Raw genomic sequence first — 20467 nt, forward strand, 5'->3', positions numbered from 1 at the left:
ATGTGGGTTTTGGGGTTTGTTCCACACCTCTGAAGACAAAGAGCAGTGTGCTAATGTTAGAGGCGGATTCTGGAAATGGGGAAGCCTTTTCGAGTATCATTTTGGGTATTATTACTCCACGTTTTTGGCAACCTGCCATTTATTATTTAAATGATTTTAAAATGATCATTAGTGGAAACTAAGTCAGCAGAAGCTAAAGTTGGTGATATTTCAGTGTAAGAAAGCATCGACTTTCACGAATTATTTGGGGAAATTAAATGGAAGAGTACGAGGGTTTGGGGGGGAAAAAAAGCCCAAACCAACCAATTGAACTTAAATACTAACACGACCACCTCTTCCCGCTGGTTATGGAGAAATTCCTTCGGTTTGACGGGCCTCACCCGCAGCCACTCTCACCCTGTGTTAGCGAGACATTTCTCTCGCGCTAAAATACTTGCGTTTTCCCCAGGACGTGACAGGAATGTGAAACACACAAATCTAAAACGGTACCAGAATCAGATCAACATCTCTCTGCTGCCGAGTTGCCCGTTTCCCTCCCGACCCCCTCCCCAGGACCCCCGCCCGGCGGAGCGGCGGGGAGCGGGGCCGCGCAGGTGAGGTGAGGCGGGAGGGGGGGGGAACCGCCTCTCCGCCGCCCGGCCCCGCGGGCACGGAACCGCCCGGCCCCTGGCGGGGGAGGCGGGACCCGGCGGCCGCCCCCGCCCCTCGGAGGGCGGCAGGAGAGTTGAACTCGGGAGCTGCTCCGTGTGGGGCCTCGGCCGCGGCGCGGCTCGGCCTGAGGAGCGCCCACCCCGCGGCCGAGGCGCCGCGCTCCCCGCCGTGGGGGGGGAGAGGCCGATGGAGAGGCGAGAGGACGGGCGGGACTGGGCGTACAGGTAGGGCTGCCGGCGGCGGTGGGGGCTTCCGCTCGCCAGGGCCGGGCGCCCGGCAGCGGCCCGCAGGGGGGCCCGGCGTGCCCCCCCCTCCCCAGCCGGGACCGGCCGCGGCCCGCTCCCACCTGGGCTCTCTCGGGGTGTGGGGAGTGTGACATCTAAAAATGTGGCTTTTACAACTTTCCTATAAATCCGCAGCACTGACTGAGGGAGGCAGCGAGCCGGTAGCAGGAGCGGTGGCTCTCAGTGCCCTGCAGGGAGTTTGGGTTTTTTGGTAGTCCCTTAAATTAGCCTTTTCCCCTGCTGGTATCTTGCCGAGAAACACGAAGGGCTGGGGCAGGGAGGGTGAAGTTTGGAGCCGGGTAATCCGGGGAGAGCAAGACATTCCTCCCGAGCGCTTGGGCTTGTGAGGGGGCGGCCGCAGGTAACGGCCGGGGCCGGCGGGAAATGGCCGAGGGGGCTGCGGGGGGTGGGGGAGGCCGCCAGCCGCGGGGAAAGCCCCACACAGACCCAGCGTCAGGGCACCGTCACTGCCTGGGGGCAGGTTAGGGAAGGTAACTTCCTTAAAACCGGACTTCCTGACTCTTTATTTTCCCTTTCTACCTCAGGAATGGAGTTGAGCATGAAATTAATCCGTGCTTGCTGCCTCGACGGTGGCAGTCATAAATATGAGATGTGTGTGCATGCAGGCGTTAGGCTTTTGTGAGCATTTTCATGTTCGGTGTTTTCAGAGGAACCTGTGTTGGGGATTTCGGTGTTTTTTACACCTGTGTATTTTGCCTCAGATTTGAGGTGTACGTGAATACTTTTCTAACTGCCCATTAGATAATACCAATTTGAGGTCTGAATATTAAAATGTTCCTCTTCTGATTCATGCTTTACTACCCGTGACGATCCCGTGAGCCGGAGTTTACCCAAGGCTGTGCCGGTGCTGCACCATGGGCAAATTCCTTCTCCATGAATGAAATGGGCAGTGTTTTTGGAAGTTGAGCCTCGATGTCTGTCTCGCAAACTTTTCTGCATGGACAGACAGACCCCTCTGCCTGTTTGACTTCTGCGAAGCCTATGAGTGTTCTGTACTCAGGTGGTAATTGGCAGGTATACAGCATCCTGGGAAGTTGCCATAAATCTAGTTTAGCAAGGTGACTTGATATATCAAGCTAAAACAGAATCAGACTTGCAGTTCTTAAACTTCATCAGTGTCATACTGCCCGAGATAATGTGCTGTAACGTTGAAAAATGGTTAATAAAATAAGCATTTTTGAAACTACATATGAAGAAGGTAGATTGACACAAGGATTTATGTGTTTTTCCCAAGCTGTATACTTTAATGAAGCTGATTTCAGAAATTACCCCTTTTAAAAATAATCTTTGTAACTTGTTACACTTGTACATTTTGTTGTCATTTTTCTGTGCAGAACTGTGTGGAAGGAGAGTTCAGGCCATGTTTGAGCTGTTGTGCTATACCTTCATACTTTTCAACTGTTTGTTGGTATTGTGGAGAAAAGTACCTCCCAGACTTCTGTGTGGTCATAATTTGGGTCAGTTTTGCACACAACAGATCCTTTGCTCTAACAGCTCCTTACTTCTAGAAGTAGTGAAAGCTCTAAAATTGACTGAACAGTGCATGTTTAAATTCATTTACTTAAACAGCTTTGATATGCTAAACGAAGTGTAGCAGTTTGTGTAAAGTAGGTTTTTGTTGGGAAGAGGGAGTTTTGAGCTGCTTTTAGAAATAGCAACTGGAAGTTATTTAAAGCATACTTGCATATATCTTTTTTTTTTTTCCAGCTGTAGATACGTAGAAACATTTGTACAAGAATTCTTTTTTATTTTGTAGGGTTGATTCATATGGGTTTGAAAGGCCAGAAGACTTTGATTATGCATCCTATGAAGCATTCTTTTCCAGATATCTAGTGGTACTCACTAGAAGAGCAATAAAATGGTCCAAGCTCCTAAAAGGGAATAAGAGTATACAGAAGAGTTTAAAAGGTAAGATGTATGTCTATTTATAGGTAAAAGTGCATTATGTTGGAACCAATATAAATTTTATTAAATTGGTTTGTGTTTTTGAACGTTAAATACTATTTTTGCCTTCAAATAAAAAACAGTGGTATAAACAGTAATAATACATAAGTAAGTGTGCTGCTGTTAGGGGGATTGTTGATTTGATTTAAAGCTTAGGAAAGAGTACTCCTTTGGCATATGCTCTAATATTTTATTACATCTGTAACCCAGGGATTATGGGCACTGGCACTTCAAGATGTGGTTTTACAGCTGTTTGTTGTATTGTACTCTGCTCTGTGCTCTCTTTAAAAAGACATAAGATTATGTAGAAGACACTGTCTTGAACCACAGGGATCAGGATGTTAAGGGCTCTCAGTGGCTGACTCTTTGACTGTTGTTTAGATTGCTGAGATTTTCTAGCTCTCCTTATCCTCTTTTTGTAAAATTATGTTCACCACACAGCTAAAAAAGTACATACTAAGAACTGATGCTAAATGCCTTATGATGTAAAGAAAGTAAAATTAATGCAGGAGCTAATGCAACATTGGATAAAATGCTGATGGAACTGTTAATGGCCACTCCAAAAAGCAAGAAAACCCCTAGTAATCTTTTATCTTGCAAGAGAGACAGGGAGAAATAAATGGAGTCAGAAGGTGGCAGAGAATCCTGTGAAACTAAAGGGTTGGGGTTTTTCCTGCCACACTTACTCTGGCTTATTTTTTTTCATATAAGCATCTAAAGTTTCATCTTTGCTCTTAATGATGCTATTCAGCTTGCTTTCTCTTGGGAGTCTTTCAGAGTTGGGCAGAGTTCTCTATAGTATGTTAGAGTAAAACTAAGCAAAAGTTAATCAGGTACTGACTGTAACATAGCTGCTGAGTATTTGGAGCTGTGCTTCAAGTGCAGACTTTGACTGCTAATGCTGGTGGGTTTGTTGTTTTGGGGTCTTTTTTTTTTCTTGGCACCAAGAATGGGATGATAACTAATGAGATATTTTAAATATAACAGTGTATTTAGTGTATGGATGTCCATTTTAAGGCTGAGGAATCCCAGAAATGTAGGTTTGAGTTATAGCTGCTAGATCATATACTGCTAACCAGAAAGTAGCTAATTCACAGAATCACAGAATCGTCTAGGTTGGAAAAGACCTTGAAGATCATCCAGTCCAACCATTAACCTAACATTGGCAGTTCCCAACTACACCATATCCCTCAGCTCTATGTCGACCCGACTCTTAAACACCTCCAGGGATGGGGACTCCACCACCTCCCTGGGCAGCCCATTCCAACACCTGACTACCCATTCTGTAAAGAAATGCTTCCTAATATCTAGTCTAAACCTTCCCTGGCGCAACTTGAGGCCATTCCCTTGGTTAAAGAGACTCATCCCCAGCTCTCTGCAGCCTCCTTTCAGGTAGCTGTAGAGGGCGATGATGTCTCCCCTCAGCCTCCTCTTCTCCAGACTAAACAACCCCAGTTTCCTCAGCCGCTCCTCCTACAACACGTGCTCCAGACCCTTCACCATCTTCATTGCCCTTCTCTGGACACGCTCGAGTAATTCAATGTCCTTTTTGTAGTGAGGGGCCCAAAACGGAACACAGTCATCGAGGTGCGGCCTCACCAGTGCCGAGTACAGGGGTAAGATCACTTCCCTGTCCCTGCTGGCCACGCTATTTCTGATACAAGCCAGGATGCCATTGGCCTTCTTGGCCACCTGGGCACACTGCTGGCTCATGTTCAGCCGGCTGTCAATCAACACCCCCAGGTCCCTCTCTGACTGGCAGCTCTCCAGCCACTCCTCCCCAAGCCTGTAGCGCTGCTGGGAGTTGTTGTGGCCCAAGTGCAGCACCCGGCATTTGGCCTTATTGAAGCTCATGCACTTGGCCTTAGCCCATCGCTCCAGCCTGTCCAGGTCTCTCTGCAGAGCCTCCCTACCCTCGAGCAGATCAACACTCCCACCCAACTTGGTGTCATCTGCAAACTTACTGAGGGTGCACTCAATCCCCTTGTCTAGATCGTCAGTAAAGATGTTAAACAGGAGTGGCCCCAAAACCGAGCCCTGGGGGACACCACTACTCTCTTCTTTTTTTCTTCCAAATGTAAAGATGCTTTTGTTTAGGATGTTGAGTTTGAATATAGTGATAACTGTGCAGTATTTTGAATTAGTGAGGATTTTGAGATTCTGCAGAACTTAGTTTTCTAGTTGTTGTGAAGAAATAATCTCAGGTTTTGATTCATCTCCATCTTGTCCTAAAATGCATGAACTGTGACAATGGCAGCTTTTAGCAGTTTCTGTGAGTTAGTTACGTTTCTCTTTGCTTGTGTTCCCTGTTCCAGCATTGTAGACACAGAATACTACTGTGATACAAACAGTGTGAATACCTTTGGTCTTATTTTGGAGCCAAAACTTTGACCCAATCTCTCAACTTGCCTACCAGGCTTCAGTACTGATGATCATGCTGCCCCACTAGCCATGTAATTAATGTGGTTTTAATAGTCCTTAACAAGCTATTGTTTGTGAAAAATGGGATACCATAAATCCACCATGTGGACACAGGCAGTGGCTCTTGACTGTAGCAAGCCCTCACAGGCTGGTGCATCATCTTTGGCATTACTAACTTTTGCTAAAGATACTTGAATTTGTAGACTATGTATTCTCATGTATATGTGTAACATGTAACTCTAAGGAGAGTGACTGGAATAAGTAATGTTGAGGAAATGTAGTGTGAGTGTAAATTCAAAGTTGTTAAAATAAGCTTTTCACATTATCCCCAACTGATACCTCAGGAGAGGAGAGCAACAGGTTAACCTGTACAATTACTGATCTTTAAATACTTCCCTTCTTACATCAGTATTAAGATTGAAGTTTGTGGCATATGAATTATGTAAGCAGTTGTTTAAGCATGTGCTTTATCCTGCAAGATGAGCCTGCAGTGATTTCCTTGCAGGCAGTCAGATAGCAGAAGGTCTGCCTGGTGATGCACTGAATTTCCCTCCTCCACGACCTGACTTCATTGCTCTGAAGCTTTGCTCAGGAGCTGCTGGTTCTGATTAACTTCCCCTTCTGCTGCAAGTCAGCCATAAGCTAGAACTGAAGAATATTTGATTTGCCGCTTCCCCCCCAAATGCAGTAGCTGTATCTGCGAACCCATATCCTTATTCTGAGTTCTGCTGGGGCCTTTTCAAAATGCATCCTGCTGTGAGTAGATGTGAGGGAGGCATCATAAGTGTGGTATCTCGGTAGCTCCACACCCATTTGTCTTTACACACAGAGAAGCTTGTAATTCCTGTCCGCGTGAACAGGAAGAAGCGATGACTTGTGTTCGTTTTAGAGTTTGGAAATGTGGCGTGTTCACATGGTACTGTGTTTGCCTTGCATCCAGGGTGGTATGTATGTGTATAATTCTGTTCTACTGTAAAGAAAAATAATTAGACTACATTTTAACAACAGTAATTAAGCAGTGTATCCTGTTGTTTTGGATTACAGCATCCCGGCAGGGCGAGTCATGAGAATTTTGGCTGACAGTTCCTTTTGCCCCTGCTCCAGTCTCTTCCTTTTCATTATTTTCTGGTATTTTATTTCCCTCTCTACCCTTGTTACCTTCACTGTTTCCTCTGCGCGTGTGAATTTTCAGTCCATGTTCAGTCACTTGCCTCCTCTCTCTCCACCACTACTGAGAACCTTTAATTTTTGCATTTCTTCCCTCAGCTGCTATCTGGGACCAAAAGACAGCTTTCTGCTCTGGCTTGTTTGTAGGTGGGCAACAAACCGTCTGATGTAATTGCCCAAAGTAGCTTAATTCTGACCAAAAGTGTGCTACGTAAAAGAATGTGGTTGTAAGTGGATTAGTCAAAACTGACCAGTAGCAGAAAGTGCTTTCTAGTCTTTGAAGCTGAAAAAATACAGTGAAAGGTGAAAGTAATGGTACTGAACAGTAGTTATAACAGGAGCTCTTCTGTTCTAGCCCAGGGGTTGGAGGAAGGAAGGAGCGTCTTAGAAAGTCAGTTCTTGTGTTTGTAACCTGAACATTTACAGCACAGATCTACTTTGTTTCTTCTGTAATGTATTCATAAAATAAAACTTTAAAGTTCTTGTTGTATGCTGTTTTCAGCTCTTTTGTATAATTTTTCCTCTAGAGTCCAAGTTAGTTTCCTCAACGTTCAACAGTAATTGTTAGTAACTGAAAAAATATCTGAAGAGCGCAGATGCTTCTCAAAAATCACACTCTTCTAGTATTTTAGACAAGATATTTTTTGTTTTTAAAAGGGGTTTTCCTACATAAACTTAGTCTATGGTGTAGAGTGAAACAATGTTAATAGAAGGAAAAGGTAAATACAACTTTATCTAGAAGCAGAAACCTCCAAAATTCTCGTATTCTACCATAAAACAAGGACAGGCAGGTTTAAAATTATTTGCTTCTTTTTAGATCTTATTACTATAAGTAGTGCACAGTCTTGGAAAATGTTATTTTCTGCATATTTTTCTCTTGAAGTTACTTTGGGTATTTATCAGCACTTCTAGACTACTACCCTATCATGTAGCTGTTTTTTCTTGTTACAAGATAAACATATTGATGAAGTGTGACTCTCAACCTGCAGGAACTGACACTGAGTGTCAGAGGTAATGGAATTAAGACTGCTTTGATTTGCTTAAAAATTGATATTCTGTATTTTGTTAATGAAGTGGCAAAAATTTCACGTAAAGATATTTCTTTGTTACGCATGTTTTAAAGCTCAGACTGTGTTATGCACACTGTGGTTGCCCTGGGAGTGATTCTGCATGTGGATACGCAGGGCTCGGTGGTATTCAACAGTGCTACTTTTGAGATCAAGCCCTTGGTTTACAGTTGGGAGTCAGATGTGTGATTGGAGACACATGCAGAATCCGGCTTCATCTGTGAAAGCTTCTTAAATGTCACAGTGGGAGGATATTCTGCGGTGTGGACTGTTGTGGGCTCTTTAGTTCCTGAGGTTAATGTGGAAGAAGGTCTATAGAAAACAAAATAAATAAATATTTGTATAAAACATCTTTATGTATGGAATATGACACATATATGTATATATAAAACATTAAATTGCAACTGTCCTTATTTTCAAAACTACTTTGCTGCTTCTGTATGTCAGTTTGCAGATCCTGGCAAGTATGATAATGGTATGAGGAAGAAAAGCACTGTGTAAAGGGCTTTTTCCATTCCTCAGGGAGTGAGGGAGCTGGGGTAGGTAGTCACTTGGGGCAATGCAAGCCTCTGGCTGTCTATTACCATGAGAATGATGACGCTGAGAAATAATGAGTGTATGCTGTGCTGCAGGGCTGCTTCCCCCTTGTGCCAGTGTCAAAGGCTTGTCCCTGGTTCTCTTAAATTTAATGTGTATTGTTGGATGTGGATGTTGGCTCTGCTTTTAGAATTGATAGTTGTTCCAGAAAAAATTACCATTGGAATTATATGTTAGAATATGATAATCAAGTAATTTAGCCAGTAAGTTTGCTTCTAGAGACATTTGCAGGCTCATCCGAATGTCTCTTCTTGTTGACCTAAATGCAACTGGTTCCTCATATTCATTCCTGCATTTGCTGTGTCTGTCTACAGGATTTCCTGAGCATTAGAGTTTAAAATCTTGTAAAAAAAACATGAAGTGGGGATTATTTAACAACCATGGAAACAAGTAAATTATTTCCAGTCTGTCTAAAAGAAGGTTGTAGTTAAAAGTTATTTTACAGCTAGAACAGTGGAGACTGTAACCCATAGTATAAATCCTCAGCAAAAAGCTAAACTGCACCATGGTGTTTACTGCAAATGTGAAGGGTAGGAGTGTTTCTCTGAGAGGAAGTACCAGATTTTAGGTGGGTGAAATGCCCATTAGAGTTGCACGGATCTTTCTCTTGACACTGGGAAAGCAGCTTGGGCTCCTAAAGCATAGGCAGGTGGAATGTATTTAGAAGGTGGCTAGCTGAGGTGTTGTAAAATGTTTCACTCTGCTGTTTTAAGGCCTTTAATGCAGGCAGTGTTTATCTTGAGTTACAGATCTTTGTGATTGGATAAAACCAGATTAGGTAATGATATTGGGGGGGGGGGGGGGGGGAGTGAAAGCAAAATCTCCACTCTCATTTGAGTCTCATAGAGTATTGACTTCTCCTCCCTAAATTCTAATTGATACAGTCTCATTCATTTACTAATAAATGTTGAATTCCTTTGTTAGTTTGTTCTCCCTGGAAAGAGCAGAAGGATCTCAAACATTCAGCTGTCCTTTGGGGTCAGAAGGGTTAATGCTGATTTAGGATTATGTACCAATGAGCAGCATTGGCTCCTTATTTGCATGCCATTCCCAGGAGGAAGCTGCTTTGGCTGTCATTAGCCTGATGCTTCTTCCTGCAATCTTGCATCCTAGTTATTTACACTGAATCATCTGCTTAAACCCCCAAAGCATACCCTGGTGATGAATGTGAGGCAGGAGATAAGAGCTACTTTAGATTTGAAAAGACTTCCCCAGTTATTCTAGGAAAAAGAATCTGCTGCTCGCTCATATCTCCAGTTCTTCCAGAGGCTCATTTAGACAGTAGCCACATATTTCATATTTATCAGTTTCTCCTGTGATTTCAGTAGTTAGGTGCTAAACTGAAATCCTAGGATTATGTTAACGTAGCCATTTATGCTAGAGCATAACCAAGGAAATGGAGGGGGCTGTCATGTCAGAGGCCATTGGTAATGTAGCGAAAGGAAAAGTCAGTGCTTGTCTGGGTGAAAAAGGACAAAGATTAAGGGGAAACTTTGCTGTTCATATCCAGAAAGCCAGGAAGAAGAAGAAGAAAGGATTCAAAACCCTAATGGGGGAACAGAAGAGGGAGGAAAGCCTGGGTCTGGCGATCTGTGTGGAGAGTCTGAGTGGCAAGAATTTAGGAGTGAATCTGAAGTATACCATGTAGCTGAGAAGGAAACGCTTATCCTAAATGGCAGCGTAGGGGAGAGAGCATCATAATCTCTACTCAAGAGTTTTCCTGTGACTTCTTAACTTTCTGTTGCTCATTTCTGAAAGAGAAATACAGCTGGATTCTTTTATTTATTTCAAAAAAAAACCCCCAAACTTCTTGTTTTTCAGTGAAGAGATATATCAGGAAAGGCATCCCCAATGAACACCGTGCATTGATCTGGATGATCGTGAGTGGGGCCCAAGCCAACATGGAACAAAACCCTGGGTATTACCACAGACTGCTTGAAGAAGAGAAGAATGACAAGCTTGTTGAAGCAATCAAAACAGGTTATTGTCTTGATAACACTGTTTATCTGTGTTTATCTGTCCTATGTCCTTAAAGATCAAGTTATGTCATGGAAAACATAGGTTTCTGTAGTAGTGGTTTAAGTGCTGAATTAACATGTAAATTAGTTTAGCCCTAAGCTCTTTAACAGCACGGATCTTTCCACGTTCATCATGTGGTCAAAAGCATTAAGAAAGATTAGAAATTATTTGGGAAAGAACAGAGAACAAACTAGAAAATGTTATTACATCATCTCCCTAAGTAGTTGAAGAGTTGTAACTTTGTACCATGAGACCTGCCTTAGGGTCTGTTTCTCCTTCCTTCTGTCCCAATAAGACACTAGAAGAGCAGCAGGGATGGCTGAAGATGTACAGTGTCTGTATGAGGCAGGTGAAGAATGCTAGGATTTCAGCTTCAAGAAGACTGCTGAGAAAAAGCTGCTGATACAGCTGTATGAATTATAAATGGTGTAGAGAGGGTGAACAGGGAGCAATTGTCATTTGTTTCTTGTAACGTAAGAACCAAGGACACTGAATGGAATTTGTCATGCTGCAGGTCTAGAAGAGCATATCACTGAATTGTGGCACTTGTTACTGGAGGGTGCTGCTGAGGCCAGAGGTATGAACTGATTTAAAAAGGAATTTGATAAACTGACGAGTGGGGTAATCTACTTGATGCATGAAATCCTAAACACTAAATGTAAATCCCTGAAAGAAGGGAAGCGTAGGAGAAGAAATACCCCTCTGCTACTAATCCAGTTTCATGTATGCTGTCTGTCAACATTGATCAGTGGCTAATATTGATGACAGGATATGAGGGAAGCCAGACTGTAGACTGGCCCACTGGGTGTTTAAAAGAGGCAGTAGGGGAGGATAACCAAGTATGAGTTTGATGTAACTGATATTTGTCCTGAAACTTTTCAACCTGCTGCAGCAGACCTTTTGTAGAGAAGCTGATATTGGTTGAATTGCCCAATTAATGAGTCAAGAGGTTGGGCTGTGCTCTGGACAAGCACAGCGCCGAAGTTTGTTGTCTTACAATGGCAGGTGCAGTTGTAATCTTCTTCCTCTTGAAAAAGCCAGGTAGTTAAAGTTGGGGTTTTACGGATTTTTATTCAAGCTGCATAACCATCTGAACACTTCTTGTTTTATGCTGAGTTTCTCCTCCACCTCTCCTCACAACAGCAGTAACTCTGTGGGCTTTTGGGACTACACGCCTTAGTAAGGCATTTTGGAGCATAAACTTTCATGTTCCTACAAATATGAAGACTAGCCAGAAATTTTCAGGCTCATATCCTGCTCAACACTAGAAACAGTAGAGCTCTAACTGAATACAGAGGGAGCTACTAAGATGAGTTTCCAAAGCCAGCCTTGGAAAGGGCCTGGGGAAAGATCTAACTGTATTCAGTTGGGGTACAATTGCTGCAGGAGAGAGTTGCAAACAATTTCTTTTCCAGTAATAGACAATGACATGAAAGATCATATCATGACAGTGGGAGGCTTTTCCCACAGGTTATGCCATGAAATAAAAATATTTCTCCGGGGGAGGAAAAATAATGGAAGAAAATAAATATCTATTTGTGAATTATGGAGAAAATAAATTTTTGGAAGAGCTACTGCATTGATTGGAAAACTGCCGAAGAGAAAACTAACAAGGAGCAAGTGAGGGAAGGGATAAAGAAAAATGGGTTGGAGGGTTTTATTGGAGGGGAAAAAAAATTAAGAGGACCTCAGACTCCAGAGTGATAGGTTTCCCTTCAGAAAGGAAGAAACAATGTGAACATATGAGAGATGAAAGGAGCAAAGTACTTTAGGTGAAAGGGAACTTTGTTCAATAAACTTAGTGCTACTGTTGACAGTGCATATTTTATAGTGGGCTTTAGCTGAGGACTGTTTCAGTGTGAATTGTTATCTGACATTCAGTTTGTTTCTGCTAGTGTTGTTTTCCCATCACTGTAGTAGTTTTTAACAGTAAACTAAAGTAAGATGTGGAATCTTGCTGCCGTTCACTTTTCATGTCTGCAGTTTCCAAAATTTTCAGGCAATTGTGCTGTATTTAGTCCTGTGGTCTGGCTGTAAAATTATAGCCCAGGACAATTCTGTGGTTTAAAAACAAGAGAACAGCCACCATGCTTCCTTTTTTTTTTTTTTTTCTTTCTCCAAGGGGAGAGACAGGAGGACAAGGCCAACCAAAGACTTTATTTCAAAGTCAATTTAAAACATGTGTAAGAGCCAATGTGTCCTGTTTCTTTCACATGCCCAGAAGCTCCAAACAATTTTCGTGTATGTTTGGAACTTATTTGCAATATGGGAATGTCTTTAATGGAATATAATCGTGTTAAAACTTGCAGATGAACTGTATAGAGAAATGGTCTAATCTTTAAAGAAAAATCTGATTAGTAATAGCAATAAAAGTCTTTCAGCTAAATAAGTTAAACTGTCCTTTCACTATTTTTGCCCTTTAATTTGCTGATTCTGAACTGATGGGCTTTATTGCTGATTTTGTTTTATATAATATTTGCTGTTTGAACATGCTTTTTTTTTTTAAAAAGAGAAATGTAGGAGAGGGCAGGCTTCTTACTCTAAACATAAAAATAAGAGCTTAAAGAATGCAGATCTATAAATGTTGATGGAAATTTTCAGGGCTTAGTTTATGTATGTATTTAGAAGGGCATGCATTCCTACTGCATTTTGTTCATGCCCTATTATAGTAAAGTTCAGTAGGACAGATGATGTTAGCAGGATAAAATATGGCTGTCCTCCTAATGCAAAGGCTACATGCTGGCTACAAAAAGGCTGGGGTGTAAGTTGATGTAGCTTCCTTGCAGTATGCCCCCTTGGGCGAGGTCATTGAGTTTCAAAGTATGTGTCTGCAAGTCCTCTTGTGTGCACATGCAGCTAATATCCACGTTTCCACTCTTGTGTTTCCTGAGGAGGTGTTGTAGGTGCTATGAAGTCCAGGGTCTGATATTTAGCAGTCGCCTGAGCCTGCATGTCTGCTGGCATAAGGATCTGACTGCACGGATTTGATAGCAGTTGCAGGATCTTAGTTTAGTTTATGATGACTTCAGAAAACTAATTCAAACAATAGCCTTTGCCACTTCACTGGAGACAGTGAATATCTTACTATTAAAGCACTAATAAACTTCTCTGAACGGGGTTAAACTATTAGTGAAGGTTGGGAATTTTCACATGAGTTTAGGGCATTTAACTGTGCAAGAGCAAGGGGAACAGCAGTGTCAGCTCTTCTCGCTCTCTGTAAGAGAAGCTATATTACATCATATCCAAATGTCTACCTCATCTGGTCTTCTGCCTAGCAGAACAGCTAAAGGAAGAACTGGAGGAGTAAAGTGTGTAGTGATATTTCCTCATCCTCATTTCCTAGGAATGTTTTTTGTAGTCTCCAGTTATCAGTGGTTTGGGGAGTCCCTGAGTCACGTGCCACATGTTTGTAGTTAATAACATTGGATGGAGAAAAATTCACAAAAAAGCTCTGGTTGCTCCTTTTTCATATAACTTACCTTGCTTGTGATTTTGCAGACTTGTGCTGTCTTGCTCATAAGCATCTCCTTCCAAACTAAGGTGCTCTAATTCACCTTGTTTTATACTATGTATGGTAGCCACTTCATGCCTGTGATCTTCCTTGTTGCCATTCTCTTCTGCAATTCCTTCAATTCTGATATCACCTTCTTGAGATGAAGGAAACTAGAATTTATGTGGGTGCTTCTCAGCTTTATACAGTAGCATTATTGTTCTTTTGTAGGAAATCCTAACCCTGTTTGCTTTCTTGACTGCTGCAAGCTGTTGAACTGTTACTTGGTGCTGGTGGTGGAGGGTGTCAGGCTGAGTTTCTCTGGTTTTAGTTGATAGCAACTTGACCTTAACTTAAAAACAAAAAAAACCCAAACAATCCAAACCAAAAAACCTCCAAGCCTCCAAAACAATTTCTAGTTTCAGGTGTTACAGGGAAAAATTTGAACTTGAGTCCTAAATATCCAGTTATAACAAATTTAAAATACCCTTTAAGTATATTATTTTTACAAGTTGTAGTTGATGACCTTACCTCATTATTCTGGAGGTTTGCAGTGGAGTTTTTGAATGCTTGTAGCTGTCAGTTGAGGTGAATTTTTATTCTGCTCTTTAATAAGTAAAAAAAAAAAATTAAAAAATTACCTGCCTGGACAGAGCAGATGCAAGTTACAGATGTAGCAGTAGCAAAGAAGTGACCATTAAGTGGAGTAGAGGATGTTAGTTATAAAAATACTTGTGTGATTTACTGGGCACTGTGTCTATGAGTGGGTAGCACCTGGATATGAAGGTGAGAACAGAAAGGATGAGATAGCAAAATGAAGAAGGTTGACTTGTAGGTGCCTGACTTTTGAAGTACCCTAAATATGAAAAGCACAAGACTGGTATGAAAGCATTAGTTTTCTGGACTGCACATTTAAATCTCTTTGCTGTAGAAATAATATCAACAATTGTGATTCCAGGTACCAAAACAGATATCTGGTTTATAAACTGAGGCTAATGTGGCTTTCTGCCTATGTTTGTATTACTAAATGAGAGGTAGAAGTAGTGCAGACCTGTGAAAGGGAAGAAACAAGCCAGTGGTCTTCTCATGGTTGCTGCACAGAGGTAAATCAACAGGGAGGGAAAGATGCTGGTTTTGTTTCACAGCAGCATAACACTGCCACCTCACAGCACTCAAAGATCATCTAATAAAAAATGCTATTAGGATTTAATCTGAGTTTACTGCAAAGGAGTAACTAGTCTTTTCTTTGTGACCTTCTTCCTGGTCCCGTGCTCCTATACCTAGTGTGGTTATAGCCAGCAGATCTGCATGCAACCACAAGATGGTCATAGTTTTGGGGTTTATCTAGCAGTATAAAGTTCTAACATTCGTTTCCCTTCTTGAAAATAATTCTGACGCTTTTTTCCCCCAAACTGGACTAGTTTGAGGCTGTGTTGCTTTGGACGCTAATGTCTATCAAGAATGAAGTAGATCAGAGGGTGGGCTGCACAGAATGGGAGGAGGTGGTGTCTGGATGCCTCCTCTGGGACAGGTGTAGCAAAGTGTGGGTAAGTGCTCAAGTCACATGAACAGCTCCTGCCGTTTGCCTCAAGTCATCTCTGGCAGTTGTAGTATGGTAAAACTTAACAGTTTGTGTGCACTTAGGGAGTAGGTTGGCTTCCCTTGCAGTCTGAGAAGCCTCAGAGCTAGAGGAAGAGGGAGAGCATGCAGATGGAGCAGAAAGGGGAGGATGAAGAGGAAGCAGGACCCCCTGCTCTTGGTGTGCTCAAGATAATAATCTGGCATAAGGAATCCTGTGAGACTGTGCCCTGTGTCTTCTATTAAGGGTGAACACTTCTAGTTCTTGTATCTTGTTTTTGTCCCCGTCTCCTCCTCCCAAACTAAAATACTGTTACTAAATATAAAGAAAAGTTTTAAATCCTTCATAAAATTAGAGAAGACTTCCCCTAGCCCTTGTGGGGAAAAACATGCTCTGCAATCAGAAAACAAATTGGAGCTGATTCTCTCAACTGCAGGCCTTCCTCAGGTTGTGAAATTAAAGATCAGTTCAGTTTGAGTAGTCTCTGCTCTGTATGTGATGGACTCTTCATACTCCCCCCTCACCCTTGTTCTGCATAGCTGAAGGGAAGAACCATAACTGAAATGTCAGCATTAATCTTTTCTGTAACGTCCAGCATATATTTTAATAAACAACAAATTTTGATTATGAAAATACTGTGCTGCTCTTCCTACCAGGAAGAAACAAAACAAATTTATCTATCCTATAACTGGCTGTTGCTCAAGTCCTTTTAAAAATTGTCTTTTTCCTTGTGTTTTTCTTTTCAGTCACATGAGAGGTGAAGTGAAATATTTCCCTGCTCTACCATTTCTGTAAATGATTTGTTCACTTTAAAAGGAAGCAATAGTGATTAGAATGATAAATTTTTAATGCTTGTGACTTCCATTACACTAATGATTTTGGGGAGCTCTCTTCCTTTGGTTGCTTACAGCTCAACTTTGTGTCAAAACTGTAACAGACTTCTTCCTTTATACAGGAAAAGGCTGATAAGAAGTGATAAGTCATAGGACATAGGTATCTGTACAGTAGTGCTGTTACTGATTTTTTTTTTAACTTAATTTTTTGTTGTTGTTGTTGTTAAATATAACCAAAACAACTATTAGTATTTTATAAATAAGTCTTGGGTTTTGAAAATCATCAAAGTTACTTTTGATTTTTCTCCCCAACTTAAACTTCTAAAAATCAGATGCACAAGTCTGGACTAGTGACCTTGTGTTCCCTCTTTATAGAGTGAAGCAGGCCAAAAATTAACTCTGCCTGTTTCTTTCTAACAACTAAAGAGAGTTTTGGGTGACTAGCTCAAACTTGCATGTCTAATATTTAGATCTTTGTAAGGAGAGATGAGTCCTACTATTCATGTTTTGTCTGGAAGAAATGAATGTTTTGAAATGTCAGTAATTGCGTAGTCCTTACTTAGTTTAGGATTGAGCTTGAAGCATGTGGGATGTGCTCTGCTGCTTGGGTATCAAAAATCTTCTCTCCTTCTCAGTGATCTTGCACCAGTGAAGAAACAACTTTTCTCATGGTCACATCATGGAGAAACTTAAAACTTTTAGAAGGTGATTTTAAGTGGAAGTTACCAGCTGCAGGAACAGGACTACTTCTTTAGCTGTTTAGGACTGATAGAAGTTCACTGAATAAGTCAACTGAAAGTTCATCTAATTTGTTCTGAGAATATGCTTTCCTAGAGGTGCAGCTCATTTCGTGCCACTTGGCTAGATGAATTTGGTATGTGTTGTTTCTATCAGTCTAAATGTCTGGTCTGCTTTCATTTAAGCCTTTGCAGTCAGATGTTGAGAGTGTCCAATCTGCAGGAGAATTTCTTTAGTCCTGCTTGAAATTGATTTCTGTACACTAGTAATCTTTCTAGGAATTGATTATCCTTGAATGCAGATGGCCTTTTAGCCAAAATGGAGGTAAAACTATTTCTTAAAATTCATCCACCAAAACTACAGTTTAGTGAACCATAGTGAAGTTTCAGTTGCACTTCAGAAAAGCTATGAAAGTTTGTTTGGAAAGTGAATTTTGGTCTTTTTCCTTTTTTGTCTAGACATGAACAGAACATTTCCAGATAATGTAAAATTCCGCAAAACTGCTGATCCCTGTTTGCAGAATACACTCTACAATGTGTTGGTAGCATATGGGCATCATAATAAAGCAGTAGGATATTGTCAGGTATGTAATGACTATTTTTTAAACAATGCTGCATTTCAACAGTGGTAATTGTTCTTGTCTGTTTGAATGTGCATTTTTTCAAAGCAGATGCACAAACTATTTCTGTTTTTAAAATGGCCTTGGTGGAATGAATCACTTCAGGCAAGTTCAAATGTCCTTGTGAGTTTCTCTGTGGCCTCTTCTGTAGCTAGCTTGATCAAGTTTTTGGTTCCATTTGTTAGCTGCAAAATAAATGTTTTATCATACGTGGTTGTATCAAGATGAATTGCTTTGGAGAGAAAGTGAGCTTGCCTTTTCCCTCTTCCTCCCTCCTCTTTCCCAAAACAGTCCTTCGTTTGTACGAGGCATCATGAGATCTCAGTTCCCTTCATATTTTGAAAAATGTGACTGAAAACAGGAAGACCAACATTCATGTGACGTCACATTGTTGGGGGGTGGTAGCGTTTATTTAGTGCCCTCTATCAGTATAGACAGACAAGTAGGTAGAAAATCTGTTTGAAATTCAACCTGATACTGAAGGTTAGATGACGGCTCAAAAAAGCTTCTGTTGTCACTGCCAAGTATTGTAAAGTTTCCTGTGGAGCACAAAAGATTAAAATTTGATTCATGTCAGTCAAGAAAAAAGTCGCCATCTTTAAGGCTCATAAAGAAGCAGGAACTGTTATAAGCAAAATCTGTTTTCAGTTCATTTGAGTCCTCTCCTCTCTCCTCCCCTTCCTCACCAAGGATATGTGGGCTAACCTATACCTCACGTTAGTTGAGAAAGTTAGTACAGTAAATACAACTGTAAGTTAAAAGAATATGAATTGTATTGATTGAATTCTGGAGAGGAGAAGACTTAGAGGGACTTAATCCTAGGCTGAAGTCCCAAAAAAAAAACAAAAAACAAAAAACATTTGTGTATCCGAACCAGTTTTAGTACAGAAATTATTTGAAGAATGGAGTAAAAGATAAATGATTTTTATTTCAGTACTATGTATTTATTAAAATATATTTTTAATATTTTGAGAATAACAGAAGGGGTAGAATTATGAATACTTTCTTTTGCAAGTGTCAGGCTCCTATATAAAGGTAGTTATACCCTCAAACATCCACAACTTCTAAACCATGCTAGCTTCTACCCGAAACATACGTCCAATTGTTACAAAAAAAGTTTTGGTACATTAAGTGTTTAATGGGCTAACCTTTTGCATTTTAACTTGGCATTATGAACACTGGAGGTGAAAGAAGAATAATTAAGAAGCCTTATGTGATTTCTTTTCATCTCTGGTCTCCTCACAGGGTGAATGTTATCGTTTCTGTCTAAATAACCAGAACATAAACCAAAGGTCAACATCTGCTTTCCAAGGCATGTTGTAAATCAAGCAATTCCAGGAAATCACCTTTTCTGCTAGTGAAGCAGCAGACTTCATCAAGATAGATATAGTGATACCCACTGCATGATAAGAGAGATCTTGTAAACACTAGAAAAGTCAGTGTTTTGCAGAGCTTTTACTGAGTGAAGGCTCTTCAGGGGATGTTTCCATCATGCTAGTGAATTTGTGGTACTTATTGGCATTTAAGTCTCCCATCTGGGAGTGGGTTAGGCTTTGCATTGTCATGCTGTGACAGTGGTACGGTGTTGCATACCCTGGTATAACCAGCAAAATTCAGTGTCCTGTGAACATATGCTCCAGAGTAATTTTTTGTGCATGCCATGTTAAATGCCAAACGGTCTCTTGTCACCATAGATGCGATTACTATACTAAGTGTCAGCATGGAAACAAATAGTTACCTTCCTAACTAGAAGGCCAAGCACCATGTAAGGCCATGCAAGGTCTATCCAAGCCATTTGTGTAACAACTGCTGTAGTGACTCAAAGCTTGAAAATGAGACATTGGAGAGGAGGCAGTGTCCTAATATTTTGTATGTTCTGGGAGTATTGCAAGGCTTTCTGAGGTGGGACAGGTGGGTAAAATCTGTTGAATACAAAAAATTAGATCGGTTCAGAGAGGAAGTTGTAGCTTCCAGGGGCTGTGAGGGGTGTTGGTTTTGGTAGCTGTCATCTGGCTCAAAGCCATAACTGGCAGCACTGCAGGATACCTAGAGACAGTGGTGTGCCTGTGGTGACAGACGTGCTGGAGAAGCCCAGTTTGGAGGGAGAGAGCACAGGGAGGTCAAAAAGAGGGATGAAACCAAAGAAGGCAATGTAACCAACACCATAGCCTGTAAATATTTAAAGGTAACTTTCTGTTAGCTTAGGAAGACTTTGGGGGGGCTTGCACCTCAGAGGCAGCTCTTGTAGATTGTTTTGATGTACTGTCTATGTTATTAGGGTTGTTAGCTTGTTTACGATGAAAAAGACATCTTAAAAAATGCACAGTCGTTCACTTTCTTAAGCATGCAAATCAGTAATATTGTCATAACTTAGCAGTGTTATGGTAGATAGAAGAAAAAGGGTGCCTGAGACAGAGACAGGGTGTTTACAGGGAATACCAGTTCGTGAAACTGTGTGTTCTGTATGGCGCTTCTCCGGTCAGAGAGAGTCAGTAACAGTTACAAAATTGCACAGTTGGTATTTGGCTAGTTATGACTTGACTACTTTTCACAAATTTTCTGGTAGCTCTTCCAATCTTCCTAGCCCAAGCCTGGTGTTTACCTTCTGTTTGCAAACTGAAAGCCAGAAGCTGTAGTGGCCAGTTCTTGACTAGCACGTGGAGTACTGAAGGTATTATGGAAGCAAATGATTTGTATGCAGTCATTTAAGCAGCTTGTAAAAGTTGCTGGAGCTGCAACTTTTTGCTAAAGACTGTTTGGGTCAGGCATTCTTCTGCAGCCACGCTGTCTACCTGTAGATGTGTTGTGTTTGTAGTGCACATCTGATACAGCTGTGTTTTGGTTCTGGTCAAAGCAGTCTCCAGTTACATTGGGAGAGGGCTTTGTGATTTTTAAAAAAAAAAAAAAAAATAAATTTAATGTAAATTACAGACTACTAAGCTTTTTCTTTTCATTTTTCTCTCCTTGATCTTTGTTAATAATTCTTGTTAGCTGTTGTTATGCGGGTTTAACAGCTTACTCAACTGGTGGCCTTTAT

At 41.3% G+C, this 20467-nt stretch overlaps 1 protein-coding gene across 3 annotated transcripts in view; it reads left to right on the forward strand.

The window, feature by feature from the left end:
• Positions 1–702: 702 nt before the first annotated feature.
• The window catches only part of GRTP1 (growth hormone regulated TBC protein 1), a 38980-nt gene continuing 19215 nt past the window's right edge, over positions 703–20467 (forward strand). For 2 of the 3 annotated variants that reach the window (XM_074815241.1, XM_074815239.1), the window contains exons 1-5: positions 703–875; positions 2713–2864; positions 9974–10132; positions 10686–10748; positions 17270–17394. In XM_074815241.1, coding sequence (XP_074671342.1) covers positions 838–875; positions 2713–2864; positions 9974–10132; positions 10686–10748; positions 17270–17394 — 537 coding nt within the window. In that variant the 5' untranslated portion in view covers positions 703–837. The remainder of the gene's footprint in view (positions 876–2712; positions 2865–9973; positions 10133–10685; positions 10749–17269; positions 17395–20467) is intronic. The other variant, XM_074815240.1, reaches the window with a different exon arrangement.

Source organism: Strix aluco, chromosome 2 (genome assembly GCF_031877795.1).
Source record: "Strix aluco isolate bStrAlu1 chromosome 2, bStrAlu1.hap1, whole genome shotgun sequence".
In the NCBI taxonomy this organism is placed as follows: Eukaryota; Metazoa; Chordata; class Aves; order Strigiformes; family Strigidae; genus Strix; species Strix aluco.